Source organism: Aythya marila (genome assembly GCF_965140915.1).
Source record: "Aythya marila genome assembly, chromosome: 6".
In the NCBI taxonomy this organism is placed as follows: Eukaryota; Metazoa; Chordata; class Aves; order Anseriformes; family Anatidae; genus Aythya; species Aythya marila.
Window position 1 is genome coordinate 24,274,617 of NC_139047.1, and position 24,111 is coordinate 24,298,727.

At 37.8% G+C, this 24,111-nt stretch overlaps 1 protein-coding gene across 4 annotated transcripts in view; it reads left to right on the forward strand.

Moving 5' to 3' along the window:
- The window catches only part of MYLK (myosin light chain kinase), a 201,917-nt gene that overhangs the window by 94,371 nt on the left and 83,435 nt on the right, over window positions 1-24,111 (forward strand). For 3 of the 4 annotated variants that reach the window (XR_014317732.1, XM_082763002.1, XM_082763000.1), the window contains 5 exons: window positions 902-1,105; window positions 2,250-2,384; window positions 7,829-7,981; window positions 22,466-22,603; window positions 23,672-23,869. Coding sequence is in view for 3 of the 4 variants with exons in the window: in XM_082763002.1 (XP_082619128.1) it covers window positions 902-1,105; window positions 2,250-2,384; window positions 7,829-7,981; window positions 22,466-22,603; window positions 23,672-23,869 (828 nt within the window). In the remaining variant the exon portion in view is untranslated. The remainder of the gene's footprint in view (window positions 1-901; window positions 1,106-2,249; window positions 2,385-7,828; window positions 7,982-22,465; window positions 22,604-23,671; window positions 23,870-24,111) is intronic. The other variant, XM_082763001.1, reaches the window with a different exon arrangement.

The following is a 24,111-nucleotide window of genomic DNA, read 5'->3' on the forward strand; positions in this document are numbered from 1 at the left end:
AGAAGTAGGGAAGTTCTTCCTCCTTCACTGCAAGTTGCCCTGCTCATAAAGCATTTCAGAAATAGATGGTGAATTTTATGTTGTTTCCACAGTAATCTGCTGTGGAAAAGGTCAGGTGAGGAACTGCAATCAGTCTCTATATATTTCCATTTGGGATTCTACTATTGCCCTTCATATTTGGTTGGTCCAGTGATGATCTGAGTGCTTCCTAACAGCTGTAATGAAAAAGTCAGAATTAAAATGGTGTTTAAGAGTTTTCTCCACAGTTTGGCCAGGCTTCAAACTCTTGAAAGAGTAATGAAGGCTGTATCTTGATGAATCCAGGAAGTATATTTAGAACGCTTCTTTTTTTTTTCTTTTAATTACAATTTTAGTAGAAGATTATTTATAACTTTTTTTTTTTCTTAAAATTGCACTCTAAAATGCTCCTACAAGTGAGAGAGAAATTACTTTGTATGTCTCCATCTTTCTCTTCTCTAGGTTGTGCAGTCCCAGAATGAACAACCACAGTAATTGTTTCAGTGGTAGGAATCGTGGATTGCGAAGTACTGATAAGTACTCAAAGAAAACAAATGAGTAGGATAGGAAGGAATGGCAGAAATATCTTTTTCTTCTCTAATATCACATGCATTTTTTTTGTGTGTGATTTGTTAGAGGAAGAATTTTCAGATAGAGGTGCTGTGGTTTTTCAGGTTACCAAGCATTTGTTATTTTAAAGCTGGACTGGCTGAAAGGTTTTGGAGGATCAGAAATATCAAAGTGTCTTTTGAAGACAGTGTATTACTGACTCATTAAGGTTTATATAATCATGTATGTGTAAATTATACCTAATTTATACTAAAGCAAATAATGGAATTACACTAATACCTGTCCATAAAAATTCAAAGACCTGATGGTTTAGTTTCAGGGAAACCAAAACCAAATGTGGAGTGGTTCAAAGAGGGTGCACCTATTAAAACTGGAGAAAATATCCAAATATATGAAGAAGATGGAGTTCATTGCCTACGGTTAAAGAAAGCCTGCTTGGGAGACAGTGGATCTTACAGCTGTGCAGCTTTCAACCCCAAAGGCCAGACTTCCACCAGCTGGTTGTTAACTGTCAAAAGTAAGTAAGCTAGTGTGAGCCCATCTGCACTTTGAAAACTGTGGCTGGTCTTTACTGTGTTGCTGAAGGGTGGTGACTAAAAAATTCCTGTTGGAATTTCTCAGTAAAGTTTAATTCTGATTCCTAGTTCTGACACTAATGTGGTGCGGGATAGCTGACAAGCCACTTTCTACATCAGTTTCCACTCTGACCTTTTGCTTTTGTTGTTTGTATAACTAAAACCCTCGCATCACATGCTTCGTACCCAGGGAGGTCTGTTCCCCATTGGAGTTTTCTATTAATGTTTGTATTTGATACAGTTTGCCAAAGATTTTGTTGTTGTTCTGCATGTAGTTCTCTTGGAGTTGCTTAGCATTTCTGCAGGACACTGCATATCTGAAATGTTTTGTGAGCACAAACTGATCCTGTGCAGTAGAGCAAGTAAGAAAAGTGAAGGAATGAGAATTGCATGCTGCCAAATTCAAGTATAGCTTCTAGTAACAAATTATTTTGAGTTTGAAGGCACTGTCTTACTGGTCTTACTGAAAGACTTTTTTTTTGCTTTTTAGTAAATCCTGTCCTCAGTTCTAAGCTTTTCACCTGGTTTTAGGTTTCTCTTGGAGCTATGATCATGTTTATGCAACATTTCTCTATTTTCTGTGCCTGAAGTTAAAGAAGGATACCCAAGATACTCTCACGTTCCATCTCATGAGACATCTGTAAACTGCATCCTTATTTCACCCTGTATCACTGCCAACCAGGGGAAACTTGGGAGAGGGACTGGGAGAACACAGACAAGCAGAGAGAAGAATTTTCCTTCTTTGCACTGAGCTCTCTGGCAATATGTTGCATACCCTTCTAGTGATTGGCTGCAACTGGTGAAATTTGGAGCAGAAAACTGCCACCTAAGAAACAGCTTGAAGGCTGGCAACGCCTGCTTTGTAGATTATGAAAGAACCCCTTATTTCTACCAGTTCATACTCAAAATGATATGTATTTCCCAATAAAACGTATCACTGTGGTTTTGATTTTTTTTTTTCTGGTTGTCACAGGATGAACCTATTAGCCCAGCCATGCCACCTAATCATACCTAGAAAAGTCACTAAGTGGTAAAGGTCATTTTGTCAATTTGGGCTAAAGGAACTATTTTCATTTTGGTTTTAAGGGCCTAAAGTTGAAGAGGTTGCTCCATGCTTTTCCAGTGTCTTGAAAGGATGCACTGTGAGTGAAGGGCAAGACTTTGTGCTGCAGTGCTGTGTAGGAGGCATACCTGTGCCTCAGATCACATGGCTTCTCAATGGTAAGGAACACCCTGGTCTGCAATACGTGCATGCACCCACTTACATTCACAGTCTCAAATGCCACTCTGATCAGTACATAGCATGGCTATGAATACTGCACTCTAACTCACCATAATATAATACACTAGAACCTTTGAAGAAAATCAGTTTATATTCAGGTAGTGTGCAAGAAGGATAGTGGGATTTTGTGTGTGTGTGTGTGCTTTTTTTTTTGTTTGTTTGTTTTGTTTTGTTTTGTTTTGTTTTTCTGCCTTACTGCAGTTTTCCATTATGTCCAGGAGGGGACTCTAGTGACAACATTGTATGCAGATGGTTTTCCTGGGTTTCGTTAAATGAAGTTTTCACCATGCTGCAACAAAATCTGTGTTGCTACTGTATGCTGAATCATATGCTACCCCCACTCCTTTGGTATGAGCCTCTGCTTAGAGAGTAGCAGGTTGGCACCATGATCCCACAGGAGAAATAAGTCCTAAGCAAAATATGTACCTTATCACCTTCTAGGGTTGGAAGGAAATCTATGCCGGATTCCACTCATCATTCAGCTGGGCAGATCATAAATGTTTTTAGCATCCATATGCCTAAAATAAGAAAATCACAGTTTTTCTCATTGTTTGTCTACTAGGAAGATGTTCCTTGAGATCCAGTGCTGCACAGAAATGCCTGTAAAAAGTTGATTAAAAAAATTATACCTGATTTTTTATTTTATTTTATCAGGTTCTATAAGCTCCTCCCATGTTCTAATTAAACAATTGAACATGGATCTTCCTTAACAGTCCCTTCTTGATATCAGAGTTGGACCCAAACTTCAGTATTTTGCTTAGATTTCAAATGATTTCAGAGATCCAAGAGACCACATGCTTTGACTAAGGTCTTTTTCAGTTTCGAGTCACATCTATTAAACACCAGACAGATTTATTCAGCTTAACCCTCAAGCACCTTTGTTATTCCTGAAGTGCAATGGATTTTTTTGCAGACTCCCCCAGACTATCTATCTTTGTGTGTGTGTGATTTAAGGACAAAGAGTAGCATGCTTTGCCATAAAGCTGTTTCCTCTAGGATTGTTTTAAAATGAATTATTTGTACACGATCTCTGGTTTTCTTAAGTTGTTCAGAGTCAATGGGATAACTCAAAAAGGTGGCAGGGCAAATGAACCATGACCTTGAGATCGGTATGTTCCCACAGCCTGGCCTGTTCTTCCCAATAGCTCCATGTCTAGAATAGAAAGGCCACTGCTTTATTTACAGCACAAAACATGTGAATGAAAGCTCAGACATACTCCCATTGGAAAGCATTTGTTTCTCTGAAGACTACTTTGCAGTTTCTGCTTTGCAGACTGGGGTAGAATCACTGTTGCAACTAAATAATTGTGTCTTGAAGCAAAGAGGGGACAACTCCTACCCATGAGGTCAACCTTTTCAGCTTCATGTTCCAAGGGTATTCCATGCCCTACGCAGTTCCCTTAGTTGCTGAATGATGTAGTTACACCTAGCTGTCATCCACATCACTCAGAGCATCTTCTTGTCTCAAATGACTTCAAAGTCTGTGTTACACTTTATCAGGAACAGAGATAACGTCTCCATTGATGTAACCATGCTATCCACAAAGACATTGTCTCCTGAAAAAAATGTACCCTAGAGGTCAATAAACCACAAGTTTCTGTAGGCCTCCAGTATGCAGTGTGCTCACCTGCCATTTTTCAGTATGTTTGTTCTACTTTGACCTTCCTCCTTTGAACTCAGCTGAGTCTGTCCCTATTCAGGTACAACCATGTTTTTATTGCATCCAAGCTTCTAACTGCAATTGTATTAGTATCAGAAGGAGGCATAAGCATGGTGGGGTTTTTGTTTTGTTTTGTTTTGTTTTTTCCAACTTCCAAACTCCAACTATTTTTTTTTTCAAATAGTTGGAATTTAAACCATTTATGGTTCTGTAGGTGAAAGCTAGCTCTGCTCTTAAATAAAAGGCAGTGATGATTCTGAGTAACAGTAGCACAACAAACTATCACAATAATATCACAATAATAAAAATTAGGGACATCATTATTTTAAAGATATAAATACACTTCTTTTATTAAAGACTCCTATATTACACCATTATATTTTAATGTTTTCCTGTCTTGCATCTGATTGTGATACATAACAGTTTGTATACCATTTTGATACAAACTTGAATGGATTATAAATGGTAGCTTAATGCTGCTAATTCCATATATGCTCCTAGGGCCGGTATTCTACCTAACGATCAAATTGGATATAGCAATCTCAATTTGAATGCAAACTTTTCCTTCCTGTCTACAAGATAGCTTGATACTACTAACCACTCATCTTTATATCCATAACCAAATAAAGGAGAAAAGTGTGGTTTTAAAAAAATAAAAAATAAAATGTTAGAATCTGCTGTTCATGCTTGGAATATAAATCCTCTTTGGTTCATAAGTGGTAGACAGCTGAAGAGAAAAATGTAGTCTGCCCAGAGCAACTGCACAACTGTTTGAAATATAACACTTTTTATATGGGACAGGATGTGTAGAGATCACAAGAAAATATCAAATGCAAATTGTCTTCCAAGTGTGACAGCAATAATGGATTTGTTTTTTGAAAGGACTAGTGAGAAAAATATGCATAGCTAAATGAAATAATGAGTGTAAAGTCTAAGTTTAGCAAATCATAAGAAAACAGGAGGGGAAAAAAAAAAAAAAAAAGAGCCTAGGCTGGCAAGCGCTTGATACCAAGCTGCATGGCTGCATGTATGCTGCCCAGTTTGCCTCTGAGGTATCAACAGTACCTGAGAACTAAAAGATTTACAACAGCTCGTTACATGCAAGTACTACTTTATATACTGACTATTTTTACCAGTTGTGACTGCATGCAAATTTAAAATATTTTCCAAGCCATACATAGATTGACCTCTCTTTTTAGGGCAACCAAGCCAAAACAATAGATGATGTAAGTGGTGCATTGTCAGTAATTACTTCTTAGAATCTGTAAGGGCAAGGAGTTTCTTCCACATTCATCCAAGTTACACGTACAAGAGCCACTTGATTGGACTGTGGATTATTTTCTAGCTCCTACTCTTCTCTGCAGCTTTACCATCCTCAATTTATTTTTTATACTTTTCCAGGTCTGTTATAATGATTTAAATATTTTTTTCCAACTTTTTAAAGAGAGTTCTTTTGTCCTGATGCTCTAATTCTGCATATTAAATTAAATTTCCCCCTGAATCTTCACCAATTTACTTCACCAATTATTTTTTTTTTTTTTAATTCCCTGAAAGTAAACCTTTTTTGGTTTTGTTCTGGCCTCACCAAAATTTCAATTTCAATTTATTTTAGCTTCTTTAAATGCTTTATTGCTAACTTCTCTTTAATTTGTAAGGATAAGGCCCATTTCACTTTATTTCAAATATATCTTTTTTCTTATTTTTTTTCCAAAGTTAAATTGAACATCTTTCTGATGAATTTAAAAACAATATGATCACAACTTTAAGCAGAACAATTCTCTGAGTAGTGTTTTGTTTTAGGATAGCTTTATGATCTGTCCAGAAAGCTTTTAATAAATGGGCCAGGGGAAAATTTCCTTTCTTCTGGCATAACATGCCAGCAGTAAGGTATTTTTTGTTATTGTTTCTACTGCCAAGCTGTCGTGAAGATTTGACTGTTCTGCCTCTAGAGAAGGCAACCTTTCACTACTGGGAGAGTTGTTTTTATTAGATCAAAATATTAGAACAATGGATATAACTTAGAATCTTGCTGTAGGTTATTCCTCAGAGCAGAAATATTTTCATTTTTTTGCTGGGGTCTAATGAAAAGGCAGAATAATGAATAACACTAAAAAATATATATAATATTGGTTTCATTGAGTGGGAGTGAGAAATGGGATGCCCTGACAATTTGCAATTTGAGGACATGGTAAAGGAGACCACATTTTCTTTTTTCACATAGAACATTTATCATATTCGTTTGTTTATTTATGACACACACACACACCAAAAAAAAAAAAAAGTCCATGCAAAAATATGTCATTGGAATTAACAGTTACAACAGCCTGTGTAACTGAGTGAAAGGGATCTCAAAGGAACTAGCATTAAGAATATGTGATCTGTGATCTGCAAAGAAGGTGAAGTGAGTTTATTCTGAAATCAGAGTCTTCTGGGCAGTTGATTAAATGTTTGCCCCAGTTTTTCATGCTGTAGAAAATCTGCTAATTTAACAAACAGATAACTTTAAAGAGAAATAAGTGAATGAGATCATCTACCCAGACATTATACAGTATTTTTTCAAATATTAGATCATGTTGATTTGGATGCATCTATGCATTTCCAAATTGAACTTCATATGCAGAAAAATAGTGCATAGATAATAACTGTCTCCTGTTAACGTTGGAAATCAGAGATGAGAGAAAAATCTGTATCATCATTTAACTTATCCTGCTGATAGTGTGGAGATGTTTTTTTAGAATCCCCAGAGTTTTTTTCCCAAATGTTTTTAAATGACTTTGTCAATTAAATCAATTTTGATCATTCCTTTTGACCGTGATCTCCGAAGTGACAGATGTCCTTGATAAAGTCCTGCACAATTTCTCTGCAGTTTCACCCTTCTCTCAGATGACCCTAGTTTCTCTTCCAGCATGGTGTTTATGCAGATATCAGGCCCTCTTAAGCATTGCATACACTGGGAAAGCAACCAATGATGAGTCAGTAGTGGAAAATATTTAATATGGGGAAAACAGATTGCAGAAGCATTTGAGAAAGTAAGGCTGAGATTGATGATAGTTCCCGAAACAATAGCAAGGCAACTTAAACCAGTCTACACCAACATTTTAGCATGTTCCATACCAATTCAAGGAACCAGTTTCTTAAAATGAACTTCTTTAACAGTCGTGTCACTACAGACCAGACTGTACCTGTCTGCTAACAGACTATACATACTTTAGTGTAGATTGAGTGCCTGGTAAATCAGCCTCTTGGCTCCATCCTAGATTTTGCTGCCTCTCTTGGAATGTCTTCCACTGCAAAGTACTTAATTTAAGGGGCTTCAAGTTCTTCGTCATGCCCTTTTGTACATCTGGACAGTAATACCAGTATCTTTTTTTCAGGCAAAGTACTACTAGATGGAGGCAATGTCTAAGTAAACACACAAGACATATATTCTCTTATCTGTCTGAAAGAGAATCTCTTCAAAACACAGATAAAACAAGATAAACCTTCTTCCTCTTGTTGCTACTAAAGGTGGCATCCAATAAACCTAATGAATGGTGAGATTTGTCTGAAGACCATATTCTGCTTTGTGCTTGGGATGCTTCTGTTTGTAGTCACTAGAGAGCAGTGGCTGTGCATTCTAGTAGACTGACCACTGTTAGACATCCAAATTTCACTGAAAGCAAGAAGTGTTTTTGAAACATATGGCGGATGTATTAAGACAATTGTCTCCCTTTCTGTCTGCAGAACAGCCAATTCAGTATGCCCATTCCACTTTTGAAGATGGAGTTGCAAAACTGACTGTCCAAGATGCCTTACCAGAAGATGATGGCATTTATACCTGTCTGGCTGAAAACAACACAGGACGGGCATCATGCAGTGCTCAGGTCACTGTCAAAGGTGAATACTCAGCTTCATGTAATTATAGCGATGATATCTGCCACAATCATTTAAAACAAACAAACAAAGAGTATTAGATCATTAATGAAGGTGGTTGTAAATATATTCCATGTTTTTCTTAGCTCTTCTCTGCAGGGTTGGTTTTCTCTTCTTCGGAGATGTGTAAAACTTAAATGTTTAGGGACTGTGAAAAATAAAGTTATATGTATGTTGCAGGAAAAGGTATTCATGTTCTGATATTACCAAGAGCAGCTTAATGTGGTAGAGAGCAGTGAAGCTAAGGTCTGAAAGAAGTATGTCAGTGTAGGAAAGGACTGTCTCTGCTGAAAGAAAAGAGTGCAGTATTAGCAGTATCACCCATCAGGAAGAAAGTGCTGTGATGAGAAGGTAGCTGGCACCACTTTTGCTTGAACAGAGTTGTCTCAGAGAACAGGGCCAGGGACTTCAATTATGGCAGCAAATGTCACTGTTCAGCTACCAGGAGTTATGAGAGAGAAAGATAACTCTGAGGAGGTATGTGTTAGCTAATTGGAGGAAGCATATCTCCAAATGAGCAGAATTTTGGTAGTGTAAGTACCAGAAGAAGGACGTTGTGAGCAGTTGAGATGATCTGTCATCCCTGAAATCTAGGAGCATCTTCTTTGCAAATATCTATATTTCAATACCCTCAGTGTTGATTTGACATGTTTCATTTGTCTATGAATGACCTAATTCTGCACTATGATCTGGACAAACCCAATCTAAAACAACAGAGATCTCATCTTGTCAGAATCCCATGGATAAATTGAACAGTGAGAGGTAGTATCAATCAGCACTATTTTTATTATTCTTATAATCTCACATGGTATCAGGTTATACAGTTGTATTGTTTTATGGCAGCAGATGATCAGATTCCATCTCCCTCTATACTCAAGACTGTATTTAGTATTTGTCATCTGCATATTATTTTTTCCCCAAAGTTATAATAGTTTGCCACTGCCTGTCCAACAGACAAATGAGTGACAGCTGCCAAGGGAAGTATTCCATTTGTCTAGGACCAAATAATGCCTGCAGCAAATTAGTGCATGTATCTTAGTGGGAAATGTATCATGATGCCTGGGATCCCTGGATTTGTCTTGGTTTGCCATTGTTCTGTGGTGTTTGTCTTCAGCACTTCAGTGATATGCCTGCAACTATTCAGTCTATGTGAATCCACTTAAAACTCGAGGCAAGCTGAAAAATGAAAACAGAGTAATTGTGGTAAATCTACGACTTAATTTCTTGATTACAGAATTGGAAATGCAGTACCTACCCCACCTCCTCAAAAAAGGCATGAAGTAAGAAAACATCGACTTCAAATAAGCCTGAAACTATGTTCTCAAATACATTCTCAAAACCATCATTTATAATTTCTTTGATGCATTTCATCTGCATTAGCTAAGGGGCAACTGAGAGAACTGCACCTCAAGGGAGCAGTCTTTGACATGGGACCTGCTGATTCTTCACTGGGACACAGAATCAAAAAAGACAGCCCCTTTCTCACTAATAATTTCTGAGTTATTTTAGGGTTGGCATACAATGCTATTGTTGGACCACTTAGTGACCTAGCCTTTCCCTAGGTTTCTGTACTCTTCTGAGCTATTTCAGGCCATTTAGGCACTGTTGCACTGATTTGGATTCCTCTTATACTTTGGCTAGTCTGGGGCTCAAAAGCTGTAATGCTACAGTGACTCTACTATGGGGAGTTAGTTCCTCTGTTCTGCATCCTGTTCTGTTTTCTGTGAGTCATGGAGTGTGGAGGGACAAAGAGGAGCAGAATTAAGAACATGCGTGACAGGCATGTGTTTAAAGCTTTTACAGCCTTAGCTGTGCTCTCCACTTCCTCCCTAAAAGTCATTATGTCCTTATTGCCATGAGGATTAGAGTAACTTTCCCTAACACTCAGATCAATGTGGATTTCCCTGACAGAAATAGTACCAAATTTAAAATCGTGATTTCCAAATCTCTTATCTGTTCATATATTTCCATCAGATCCTCTAGCAAACACTTACTGGTTTTAGGCTTCTTTGAGACCCTGAATGCTGCAGCTAAGGCTTCTCTAAACGCCTGGCTTTTGCAGGCAGATTACAGCAGGAAATCCGTGTACATGGAGGAAGAGAGAAAACTTCATAAATCCTCTCCTGACCAGACACTGATTAGTGGGAAAAAGTCTGTACAAGCTGTTTCTGAATTGTAACTCACCTCTTCTCTTTTGTCTCCCAGATGATTTAAGGTTTTCAGGTTTTATGAAGTGTTCAGTTTGTTCATTCATAGCTAGAGCAATATTTTCCTTTTGTACCTGAAATGTAATTTGTATTTAATCCAAGACAGAATTAATCTTCTTGACATATTATCAATATCAGACCAATGTCAGAAATCAGCTTCTTTCCAAATCATCACTCTTGGCTTTATTGTTATTTATAATTGTCTTTTCCTTCCTTATTACTAAGCAAGATAAATTCTGCCTTGTGGCCAGCAACCTCAGTCCTTCCTTGGTTTTGTATGAAAAATGCTGAAGACATTTAGCCATTTGTAGGAGGCTTTGGCATCTTGTTGGAAAAATCCCACACTTCTTATGGATGGTGCATTAAGAAATGTATTGGTCTTAAAAATTAAACAAATTCAAACTAATCATTCTTGTGAAGATCACTTAAACAAAGGCAGGCTGACTAAAGGGACACTAGGTAGTCTCTGAAGAAAGTAAGTTAATCAAGGTGAAGCTAATTCTGGTCTTGTGAAAGGCTAAGTAGACTAAATTGAATCCTGACAGTTGTCTTCTCTGTGATGGTGGTTTCTTAAAGCTGAAATGCAGGACAGAGATGAGCTCCAGAGAATGAGCAGCACTTTTTTTTTGAAAAAGCAGCCTAGAAAATATCTTCACCATCAGAATGTTTTCTAACTGAATTCTCCAGTGAGAAGCGTGCACTGGATGAAATGCTAGATTAATTAGTCTAATGAAAGAAATCCTGAAAGGTGAGAAACAGTCCAGATTACTCAAACATTGTGACAGACATCCCTGTTCCCACAAGAGTATCATTTGTCACTCTGAAAATATTAGATTTTTTTCTTCACTCAGACTTATACATCATTTTCCATTCACAGCAAAATCAAAGTTTGAGAAGCTTTGGGGCTGATGTGCAAGTTTTTCTGTAAGCTTTTAACTGCTGTATGAGTGACTGAGTTCTTGCTGTTGTTGTAAATTTTAAATGTTCAGGTTACCTGAAATGTATTTTCAGTGATTATATACTGATGGTTATCATAGACACTGAGGTTGAATATTAATATTATTCAGCTTTTTGTCAAAGTCTTTGACCTTTTAAACTATTTTTTTAATTAATAGAAAAATGTGCCAAGGAGAGGTTAATTGACTTGTCTGTACATATAATGAGTCGGTTAGAGTGCTTTGCTGTAGCTGTGGCAGTTGAAGTATATGGACAAGATGACAAGTGGTAATAACTGGTATAGTTGGAATTAAGGCCAACTCCGAGGCACAGCAACCATTCTTCAGGTCTGTCTCATACCTCAGATAAGCCTTCTGATATGTAATTGTCTCTGTCAGTTAACTATTCACTGACAAGGAACCATAAGTAAGACCTACCTGTAGCAAAGATGTGTCAAAAGGATATTTAACCACCTGACATCCACACCAATTCCTGGGTGTGCTACACAAGATTACAAAGGTGAGGGAGAGCAGGAAGAGGGATGGGACAAATGATGGGATCAATCTATAATTGTGCTGTACAAAATTAATACTGTGTGTAGGAAGCTTTTTTTCCTTTGCAAACAGAGTGTGCATGTAAGAGAGGCAGTTATTTAATTTTTCCAGTGTATCAAGCTGGAGTGCTTGTTACATGAGGGCTGACTACCAGGAGAATGTCCTTCTATCTTACAGTTCTGCCCAGCTATAGATGACAAACAAAACATCTGACCTACTGCAGCTCTTCTTTCATCATGTGGACTTCTTGAGCCTCCTCATGCCAGGCAGAAACAGCATTGATTTTAAGAAGGAGTGTGCAAAGCCTGGCTAGCGATAGCAGTAGCACATGCTTAGAGCTAGGATAGTCTGCTGGGCTCTGTTGCTCTGCAGCCTCCCAGAACTGTTTTGCTGATGCTGCTCTTTTGTATATTGCTTTCTTCAACAGAGGCCTAATGCTGCCTCCCTCAGTGAGCAAACACTACTCAGCAAATGCTGCTGCTCCTGCTCATTGGCTCTTGACCTCATTTCTTCTTCTCTGCCAGCACTGCACTTTCCAGGTTTCACACCTGTTCCTCTTTCTCCCCAACCACTTTCAGTTCACAGGGTTTTTTTGTTATTTTTTTTAGTGCAGCCTCCCCAGCATAAATATCTATGTAGGGAAGCTAGTAGCCCTTGTAATCCGATTACTGTAGTCATTCATTGATCATTGGACAAGCAGATTAGAGTCACCTGAAAGCCTGTCAGAGTCCCTGCTCTAGTAACCAGTTTATCTGAGCACTGAAGGGAGATGTTATCTGGAAAACCGCTTTATTTTGTTCCTGTCACTTTTCTGTCTGGTGTGAGTGGGACTGTAAAATATAAGCAGGTTGAAGAAAGGCTTTCAGGTAGGAGTCTTTTCTTCCACTCATTAGAGACATTGTCTTTAGGTCATGGGTTATTTTCCTTTCTATCTCAGAATGACCTCTCACAGATAGTTATCTTCTAAAGAAGGTAATCACTGCAATAAGCAACCTCTCTTTGAATCCTTAATTGAGAGGATACAGCTTTCTTTCTCAAATATTTCTGCCTAAATTAAGTGAAGTGTGTTGTCTTACTTGCTGAGAGTGATGAAATAATTGTGACAGTTTTTCAAAGCCAATATTTATTTGAAAATAATTTGCTGTATCTGAAGTGTAACATAAATATAAAGAACTATAGAAGACTTTCCAAAATTCAAGAGTCTAGTCTTGTTAAATGTCCAGAAGGTATTCCAGACCAGTAGCCTGGTGGAATTGCTTGGCTATGGAAGAACTGGTTTAGAGCACTAAGTGAAAGCAAGATTTTTTTGTTACTACATTGAAAAGTCAGAGGTAAGCTGTTGTAAGCAGAGTTAATATTAGCTATCAAAGAAACTGTTCCAGTACTTTCAAGAGTGTCCTAAAGTTCTTGGTACAGTACTCTACGTGGGTCAGTAACAGCTGTAATCCTTGTAAGACTGAGCTGCTTTTTTTTTTAATAAATTGCCTTTTTTCAGCACCTCAAGACCAAACATGAAGCACAATGCCGGCTAGAGACCAAAAATGAGGGACAAAAGCAAAACATGTGTGGAAGTTTTTAATGATATAGGATTTGTGCCATCAATATAAACAAAGATCTCTAAAGACAGCTTCTTGATATAAACCATTTCCAGAAAAAGCGGAACCAAATTTGGATGCAAATGAGGGATGAGTGATTGCAGAATGAGCAAAAGTTAAATGGCAGGAATTGTAATAATTTTTTTTTTATAAACAAAGAACAAAGCTGACAGAAAAAAAATAATAATAATTTCAAAAGAAAAACAACAAGAAGAAAGCCCCCTACATCTGATGGTGTTCTGAATTGTGAACATTTAAGTATTGTATGCCAGAATGACAGAAAACAGATGGTTTTGTTAACAGTCTTAGGAATGGCCCTATGTTGGTCCAGGGGTAAACTCCCAATTTGGATTGCCAAATTCTATGATGTTCCAGCTTTAACTGAAGAGTGGAAGTCATCAAAAAACATATAAATCCTGTTAACTGAATATACACCTGAGTAACTTTGAAAGCATGGATATGATCTTACCCCAGAGAATGTTTCTAAAAGCAGCTGATATGGATTAGTTAGTGGGAATTCAGTCAGGCATCAAATTATCTTATTGAATTAGGCTGACTGTAAAACCTTACAGAAATCATTGTTGCGTTTCTTCAGTTTAGTCTTAAAAACTCATCAATGTGTTCTTTAAGCATCTTACTGGGTTACAGTATAGATTCTAGTATTAGTATTCTAGGTTATTATGGACACCAAAACTGAAAACAAAACTCCTCTGAGTGAACTGACCAAACAAGAATCTCATGAATTACATTTTCATTTGCATTTCTTTCATAGTGCTACTAATTTTCTGAAGGAAAACTAAACAGAACAACAACAACAAAATAATAATATTATTTGTCCTTAGCCTTTTCTCCCAGATGAAAACATGAAGAGGGTAAGGTTTTTTTCCTATGTGCCAAGTCCAACCCAGCTGTTGGCAGGGCACTTCCACTAGGCATAAATGCTTGTATGCTGCTTAGACCCATCTTACCTTCTGCCCTGTCTCAGCCAAAGACAAGTACTGACCCTGGAGAGCAGATGTCATGAAACTACACTGTTGTGGACAGATAGTAGTGAGAAGTATCCCATCCTTGTCCTACTACAAGAATGTCATTTCTTACTGAGTCAAGAAGAATTAGCAGAAAGCCTCTCCCTACAAATACAGGTCCCCATGCTGTATATTAGCAGGTCCTGCCTTGTCTTCAATAATTTTGCAAGTCTATGCAGTTCTCTTGCCTGAAAAGGCAGAATTGTCCACATAACAGAAGCAGCATAACAGGGTTTGTAGTGTGAACATTTGGGTTGCAAAACGTACCTATCTAGGCATATATACCACTCTAACACCTGTTTTCACACTTCTTTGTAAAATGTAATTTTGTCAAATAATGATACTTTTAGAGGTATAAGGTTTTGATTTTAGAAATTGGAAAAATGTTTGGTACAGAGAAGTTAAAGCACTTTAACACAGGTTACTGTGTAAGTCCTAATGAACAAGTCATTCCTTTGAAGTAGAGGAAAGGAACGGAGCTTCTTTTTAGTTGGACCTTGCCTCAACTACAATTCCACGGACACACTTTGCCTTTTTTTCAGGATAATGTCTTAGTCTTCTGTTTTGTTTAGTTTTCCAATATGAATTCATCAAGAAGAGACAACTGACCACAAACAAAGCCATGCTACAACAGCTCTGTTGCTAGAGTGAATTGACCTGGGGAGGGAAGGGCTAATGGGGCTTTAACTCTTTGTTAGTGCCATCCTCAGGGACACTTGCACTTTATGTGACTTGTTCCTGTTGTGCTTCCATTCCATTTCTGCTCACACAGAGCCCGTGCTTTTTCTAATGATCAAAGTGGTATCTCAGCACTTCAATATGCATTGCAGTTAAGTTAAATTCTACCTGTGTGGCCAAAGAGAAATTGACACTGGACATGCAAAGGTGAAATTCTGCCTAGCTGGATGCATGTTTTCACTACAGGGCTAACCTGGGTTGATCACGCGTATACAAATCACCTTTTCTGCAGTTCTCCTTGTCAGACTGGTATAATTACGTTTGCAGCAATGCTGTATTAGTGCAGATATTGGAGTGAATTTCTAGTGGACTAGCTAATGTTGGGGAGTTTATTAGCAGAAGGCCAGCTGAGCTGCTGTATAAATGCATTTGGTAGATGCACACACTCTCAGGCCTTCCATGGAGTTGCTGTCTGTGGCAGTGACAAAAGAGCAGCAATCACTTGACGTAAATAACTCACAAACATTAGTCATTAGTAAGGCAGATGGTTCTGAAGGCAAAAGCAAACAGCTCTTTGACTGCAAAAACTTCCAGTGAGACTGTCACTGCAGATTTGGTCTGCTGACTTTGAAGTGCTCTGCAGTGAACACAGCTGGCTGCTTTGTAGTCCTCAGCAGAATAAATGGAGATTTTTGACCACGTTTCTCACAAATAATGGGTCTTACTGGTATTGTCAGCCTTTTGATAGTAGAATTTCTAGGGTGACGTCTCTTTCAAATGCTGTGGGCTGCAGAAGAAACTGAATAGACAAAGCAGAGGTTAAAATGCTGAAGACCTGCTGACATCCCATACAGAGAGAAAGACTCAAAGAAGAAAGAATGTACACAGAGCTGCAGGAGAGGCTGGATGACTATCCTGCAGTGCTGCAGTAAAATAAATAGATTGCCAGGCTGGATAAAGTGGAACTCAGCTTCCTTTATATATCCCTAACCACCCTGGCTAATATAGGCTTAGGGCATTGTTAGTCTAGGGTTAATAATATTTCTGTGCAATGCGTGCAGTGCATAGCACCCAGTCTGTAACTACAAAGCATCCCCCAAGGATATTTAAACCTTCCATGTACAAAGCCCATTTATAACTGCAGAAATAGATGTTGGGACTTAGATATGTGAAAAACACTGCTAGGTCATTAAATGTCTAGTTCTCATGACCAAAGTCTGCAAAATGGCATACCAACCTGTGATCTTTAATAAAGGAGAAATGTCCCTGCATGTCTCAAGTGTATAGAGGTCTCATTTTTATTTTTTTTTTATGCCAGTATAAGCCAAGTTTGCGATTCTTGGAAATCTTGCAGAGCATATTTTTACCCTATCACTTCAAGGCTGAGACAAATGAGATGAGTGTCCTAATATCCATTTTCTGCCTTGTTAAAAAAAAAAAAAAAGTATTTTTTGGAGATGTTAGCATTGTTAACATGAGATCTGGTAACAGCTGGATTTATTTACACTGAGAATATTTGGAGATTTGGAGAGGTGAAACTCTTTTCAAAATGACTAATTCATCTGGCCAGGCTGCTTTACAGCTCTGTCTGTATGAATATGCATGAATCTGAGTTTTTCTTTGAAAGATTTTAGTGAAATCTGCTGCTTCTCTCTCTGAGCTCACTCACGTGGAGAGCTCTTTGAGTTAAGCATTCCCCTCAGCTCAGTTGACATATTAGCCTCTGAGCCAAAATGATATTTAAACACCATAAATGGTAAATGTTGCTGAGGCAGTCCTTTTGCACGGCTCACGCTAGGCATTATTTGGCAGTTAACCATGTGATTCTGGCAAACAGATTCCTTGAGTATAATTAAATCTCTCATAAGACTAAACAGCGTGTTTGCAGTGTTCTGAACATAATGCAGCAAACTTTCTATTCTTTGTGTGTCCCTGACCTGTAACCAGTTGTAACCCTGATCCTCTGCAGCTGAGTTATTGCATTGATGGTGTATATGTTCAGGGCCGTAGCTGACCCTGCTCGAGCAGGGGGTTGGGCTAGACAGTCTCCAGAGATCCCTTCCGTCCTCTACTTTTCTGTTATTCTGTGCAGTGTAAAGCATGCTGAAGTCCTGATATTTCAACAGGAGATGTCAGCATTCTGCAGCTCATATTAATAAGTCTTCAGTACCTCTGGGCAGGCAAACAAGCAACAAAATTTCTTAGGATAGACAATGTTCATAAATTGTTAACTGTTTTAGCTAGAGGCCATGGAGAACCCAAATTCAGTCTTTGGAAATCTTGAAGTTTGTGTCCTTATCTGGACTTTCTGCTTCACTCTAGCTTCAATAGCAAATCCAGGAATTAAAACGCCATAGTGAGGCTACTGACTCATTTTTTTCCTTCTGTGTGTATAAATTTATCTTTTACCTTAGTAAGTAAATAGTTGGTTGTTACTTGCAGGTATATGTGTATGGTACAACTGATTCGTAGTGAACTAACTTCAGAGCAGCATGAATATTCCACTGACTTTTTCTTTTATGTATACACCTTCAACACAATAACCCACCTCTGCTTATCATTCTACAGTACAAATGTTTAAAGTTCTGTTCAAGCACCAAGTTCTGATTCACTAGGTCTAGGTTTTTAAAAATTCAAGTGTATTTTGGCTCAGGCCCATGGCTAACATTAATATTAGTCTTGCAGTAATTTCCTGTCTGCAGATATGTGGAGGTTAAATTGATGCAAATTATTTTTGAAATTGTGGTTTAAGAAAAGACAAAGAATAGAAAAGCATATTTTTCACCTTAAAGTTCTATTAATAAAGTTATAAATAAATATCTGATATTGTATCTGTAGAGGGATTAATTTACTATTGATTGCACAAACACAGGAGAGCAGTATAAGAAATGAATGGAAAGTTTTGCATGTGAGGCAATGTATCTCTTTACCATTGCCTTCCAAATATGCTGAGAATCTGTCTTTTTTTTTTTTTTTTAAAGAAAAAAAAAAAAAGAAAGGAAAAAGGAAAGAAAATAACTGGAAGGGTCTGAATTCTCCTTAATCTCTGTGGATTTAATGCACTAAGTATTTTTTCTTTTTTCTCTAAACACAGATTCAAATGCTTATTAGAGTGTCTTTCTAATAAAAAATGAACCCTTAGGGGTAAGGCAATACTATGGGAAAAGCCTATATTACACTTGCTTTGTAGAAAAACATATGTGGGTATATAAGGTAGTCTTTAAATGCCTTGCTAACTATTTCTGGTCTTCCATGCTAAGAACCAAGCTCTTTTGAGTGGCAGATGTGGAGTGTCTTGTTTGTTTCCCACTGAGCTGTGCATCTTATTACTTGACATTTTCCAACATTCATGCATATTAAAAACCAAGGAAAGGCAAAAAAACATAGGAAACATATAAGTAGGATCATTGTGGTGGCCTTTTAAATCTATCATCTTCTGTAATGCCTTATCAAATGCTTGTTGAAATGACAAGACACTGCAGCTCTTCAGAGACTGCCCCAGCTGGGCTTATGCATTATGCCAGACCACAGCTCTGTGCAAAGAGCTGTTAGACTTCTTGAGCTCGTAATTTTAGTGGAGCCTTTGAGAATTCAACGCTCTATAATCAGGCTTTGAGAAAATCACAGTATTTTTTGTATTATCTTGCCTGATTTGACCTGCGTGAAACCAATAGTTGTGCTTAAAAATTGTGACTTTTTATAAGCTACTGCAAAATAAACTAGTCGCAATCTGAAAACAAGGTATTGAGATGTATCTGTTATTTATCAAGCCCATGCTATCTAGTGCTTTCTGGTGTTTCTCACAAATTGCTTTGGTGTGATCCGCATCGGGTGAACTCCCTGCAGCAGCAGAAGCTGACTGGGGAAAGGAAGAGGAAAAAGACAATTAACTACTCAGGGTAGAAATTTTTGTGGTCACTATGATGGTATTGCTATGTGTTAACTCTTATATTCCTTGTTTTCATTCTTAGAGGTAAACCTACTCCTAATTAGAAGCAATAAGAAGTAAGAGTGGTGGGGGAGATGCTAAATGGCTGTAGGTGCTTAGAGCGCATTAGCATAATAGGAAGAGATCGGATCTCCTCTATTTCACATCCAGTTAATTAAGCTTGAGGGTGGGCAGGCATATAGCAAAGTCATGCTCTCAATGCCAATGTCAGACAATTTTCTTTAGGTTCTGGATTTTCTTTCTGGTGCCATGCGTCACATGTCTGCAGTTTTGGCTGCAAAAATATGCCCACAGTATTGTAAAAGAGGATGTGCTCTTCTTTGGTTTGTTGTTGTTTTGTTTTTTTGTTTGTTTGTTTCAGTCAGAAACATAGTGGCTAGCAGTACCTGAATTTGGAGTAGTAATGGTGCTTTCTTCTTTCTTTTCCTCCTTGTCTGGGATCTGCAGCCGGATGAACATTGTCTGCAGCTCAGTGAATGAGTAGTGTCTCTCTTTTCCCAAGTACCCTCCAAAATCAATTTGATTTCTATTTTTCCAAATGATCTGTAAAATTTAAGAAAAGCTTACATACATTGAAAAAACTATGAAAATGTACACCAGTGCTACCTCATGGTAAAACTGAAATGTTAAAGCCATTGTCAGAGGAGCACTGAGTCACTGCATGCTGCTATGTAATAAATTATCAACTAAAAGTATTTACAAGCCTCAGAATTTGAAGATAGTTAAGATTCAGACCTTTTAATTTGCCCTTTGCGTGATTACATCTGAGAAAATGCAGTGATTTTAGACTAAGACTAAACAAAACTAAATAACTTATCTAAAACTAACTCTGGTGTTTTGTGTAAAACATCTGCTAGAAACTCAAGTTGTCAGTAAATCAGTTGGTTTATATTGTTTGTTTGTTTTGTTGTTGTTGTTATTGTTTTTCCTAAATCTAGAAGTTTACAATATCAGATCTTAAGGAAGAATTGTTACATGAAATGAGCCCCTGTGCTTTCTTAATGAGCAAATAGTGTTTAGGGACTAGAATTTAAATATTTTTAATTGTTGCTACCTGGTGAAAAAATAGTAGACAATTTTGGTGATATTCTGCCTAAATGATTTGTTAGAATAAACATAGGCTACTGACCAACATATACTATTGAACAACAGTAGCATAAAATCAGATATCCTATTAAATAAAAAATAATTAAAAAATAACATATATATATTAAAAAAAAAAAAAAAAAAAAAACAAAAAAAAACATGTAGGGGTAGAATGCTTCTGAAGAAAGTCTGTTCAAGTTGCCATGGAGTCAGTCCTTTTAGTCATGTATTTATTCTGTCCTGAATGCCACACATTTGAAAAGGAATACAGGTTGCCTTAGCCATGACCAAGCATCTAATTTCCCATATGATGCTGACTTGGGTGTAATTTATAACTTCTTAGATATTTTTGAGCTTTTAGATGCAGGAGATTACATATCTGTTGCTGAAGAAATGCCTTCACTGTTCCAATGCTCCAAAGAATATCAGCAATAGAAAGGGAACTATTTTTATTCCTGCTCTGTAACAGGTATTGAGAAATCATGTAGTACTTAAAGGACTGGACTAAATCTAACAGTGTACAAGTTTGCAAAGGTAGGAATGTCTTCAGAAAGGTTATGATACAATAAAGTTGCTTTTGTTTCCGTCCCTGAGGTGATCCTCAGGTTTTCAGTATTTCAGACTTAATAATCAATCTTAATGTTCCTCTGTGTAATTATATTCAGTTTCCCCTGAAACTTATAATGAAATAAGACTGCCATCTCTTTTTCACCTTATATGGACTTCTGCTTCCCCTGACAGGTCTGTTTCTGTTTAAGGTACAAAGCAATTTTCTGCAATGCATTGAAGTAGTGAAGGAATATGTGCTAATATTGCTTAGTCCAGTAGTTGTAAGTAGCAGTTTCCCTGAGTAAACAGTACGAAACTTAGGAATATGATGAACCACGATGGTTTATTAGTGCAGATGGGTTTGACCCAACTTCACACGTGTTTTCTGTACAGTATCAGTATCCACAAGCAGGTACTATAGAATGCACTGAGACTGATGAACATGGTTTAAAATCAAGCTTTTCAGACTACAAAGTCCATAACACCAAGCTCTGAGTGAGTCTCAGTCAGGTCCCATATTTCCATTCTCACATGCATCAATGTCTTGCTGCTCAGTGCCAGGAAAAGATCAACGTAAGCCAGAAGGACAAGATTTTGGCTAGAAAAACCTTTGCTAGAGAGGAGGAAAAACTTCCTCTCCAGGCAGCTTCCAAATTTACATAGAGCTCAAATAGCCCTGGGAGAAGCTTAACTTTTGGCCTCCAGGAAGTTCAGTGGACTTGTTCAGTTAGGTGCTTTCAGCTTCTTATTGTAGGAATATCTGTTTTTTTCCAGTCTGGCACTTTGTGTTACTGTAATACTGTTTAGGATGATCTTGATATACCTTTGAAAATGTTGAGGGTAGAAATAAGCAAAATGAAGTTATTTTCATGTATGGACAGAAACTCGGGTTGGCATTTTAGAGGTAAGACGTAAGAAGTCTGAACTCAAGCTAAACAAAACAAAAAGTGTATCCAAGTGACCAATAAATATTTATGACTTCCTACATTTGGTCATGATCACTACTTCGTCTCCAGAAGTGTCTTAGCTCAGGTTTTTAGAGCAGAAGTATCTTTCCTGGTCTAGTGGACCATATAGGACACAGTTAAGTGACCTCGCATCACTGTCTCTTAATACAAGGTGGAGAAAAACATTGCAGGTACTGGAAATGTATCACAGCTAGATTTTATTTTTAAGGGTCACTAGTTAACTCCAGCACTAGTCACTTGATTATATAGCCTCAAGAAAAAGAAAAAAAAGCCCCAATCCAACAATTTGTTTCATGCTGTGTGTTTATAACTTCAGATTTCAGACTTTCCCATCATCAATCAGTTGGCTAAGTGTAACGCACAAGAGGAGTATGCTAAACTTTTCAGCTATTCTCAGATCCATTTGACATTGACCATCTAACAGACTAACTGGTTTCTAGTTTCAGACAGTGGCAAATCCTATATTTGTGTGAGTTTAAATTTTTAACTACTCAATGACAGTAGCAGCTTGTTACTTATTTTAAGATTTTTATGTGAAGCTAGCACTGGTTAAAGGTATTGATTTGTTGTTTACAAGTTATTGTTCTTTGTTTTTTTTTCTTTTTGTACCTGGGCATGTGTACTTCTGGGAAATGACTGCAAACTTCTTTGTGATATTCAATCATATGTGTTAATAATGACTTAGGAAGGTCTCTGCAGGAAAGACAGTTCTATTCTGATTTCCTCTCTTCCTGCTTGGAGCATTGGCAGAGAAAACAGCTGTATTGGAGTGGCTTCAGTGACGTTGCCTTGGGAGAACTGAAACAAGACCACTCAGTTCAAACCAGTTTGAACCTAACATCAAAGCTTGTAATGAAAATTCCAGTAAGAGATCACTTTTTTTCTCTTCTTGACTTCACAGAAAAGAAGAGCAGCAAAAAGGCAGAAAGTGCACAGGCTGTCAAGTTAAACAAGACTTTTGCACCCATCTTCCTTAAAGGCCTGACTGACCTCAAGGTAATGGATGGAAGTCAAGTGATAATGACTGTGGAGGTATCAGGTACGTAGACATAGAACAGGATTATATAAATACCTTCAGTCCTGCTGCACTTTTTGACATTCTCCTCTTCTAGCAGGTGCCTTTGTATTTGAAATAATATTTCAAGGAACTAGTTTTTAAAAAGTGAAAACTAGGATTGTTCTTCAGGGTGCATGAACATTGTTTGGTGTTTGGCTGAGGGAGCTGGGCTTGTTCAGCCTGGAGAAGAGGAGGCTCAGGGGTGACCTTATCGCTCTCTACAGGTACCTCAAGGGAGGCTGTAGCGAGGTGGGGGTTGGTCTGTTCTCCCACGTGCCTGGTGACAGGACGAGGGGGAATGGGCTTAAGTTGCGCCAGGGGAGTTTTAGGTTAGATGTTAGGAAGAACTTCTTTACCGAAAGGGTTGTTAGGCATTGGAACAGGCTGTCCAGGGAAGTGGTGGAGTCACCATCCCTGGAAGTCTTCAAAAGACGTTTAGATGTGGAGCTTAGGGATATGGTTTAATGGGGACTGCTAGCGTTAGGTCAGAGGTTGGACTCGATGATCTTGAGGTCTCTTCCAACCTAGAAATTCTGTGATTCTGTGATTCTGTGATTCTGTAATATGTTCAGACCTGTACAAGTGTTTCTTTACTGGAATAATCATCAGGTCGTTATCAAGTCCTGATGAACTAAAACTAAATCTCAGAGGACTTGTAATAGCCTTTGTTTTGAACAGGGCAAGACCGAATTCCTGTCAGCTGAGGTAGGATTAGCACTGCAGGAGAGAGCAGTCCTGGTATGAACTTTGATAATAGAAACCCTTGTCAGCTACCTTAGTGGTAACTAGAAATCATTTCCCCTCCCTATTGTATACATGCTTCCGTTATTCATTTGCATTTTAACTCTAATAAGACAGAACTGTTCTACATTGCACAGCATCAGCAGAGTTAGTGAAATTCCCGAAAGTTTTGAAGATGCCATTGCAGACAGGTGGCAGACAACAGCCAAACTTGGTCATCTTATTTATTTTTTTTGTTTTGTTGGTTGTGTTTTGTTGTTGTTTTTTGTGTGTGTATGTCCCTAATTTTCGTTCTTTGCTATTTTTCAGCTAACCCACCTCCTGAAATTATCTGGCTGCACAATGGGAAAGAAATCCAGGAGACAGAAGATTTCCATTTTGAGAAGAAAGGCAATGAGTACAGTCTGTACATCCAGGAAGTATTTCCTGAAGACACAGGCAAATATACCTGTGAAGCCTGGAATGAATTAGGAGAAACTCAAACGCAGGCTACATTGACAGTACAAGGTATAATGTTCTTCTCCACCTTAGGAAATGCAAAAAGGAAATAATTCTAATGTGCTGGAGGAGTGTCTATTTAAAGTAGATGAGTGTTTATAAGGTTTGTTGTGAAGGATACTAGGAGTTTTCAGTCTCCACATCTGAATTAAAAAGGATATTGAGCAGAAGCAACTTTAAAAAAATGATTTCACTCTGGAACATTATGTTACTATTTCAAAAATGCATTCCTGAGTCCTATTCCTAGGGAC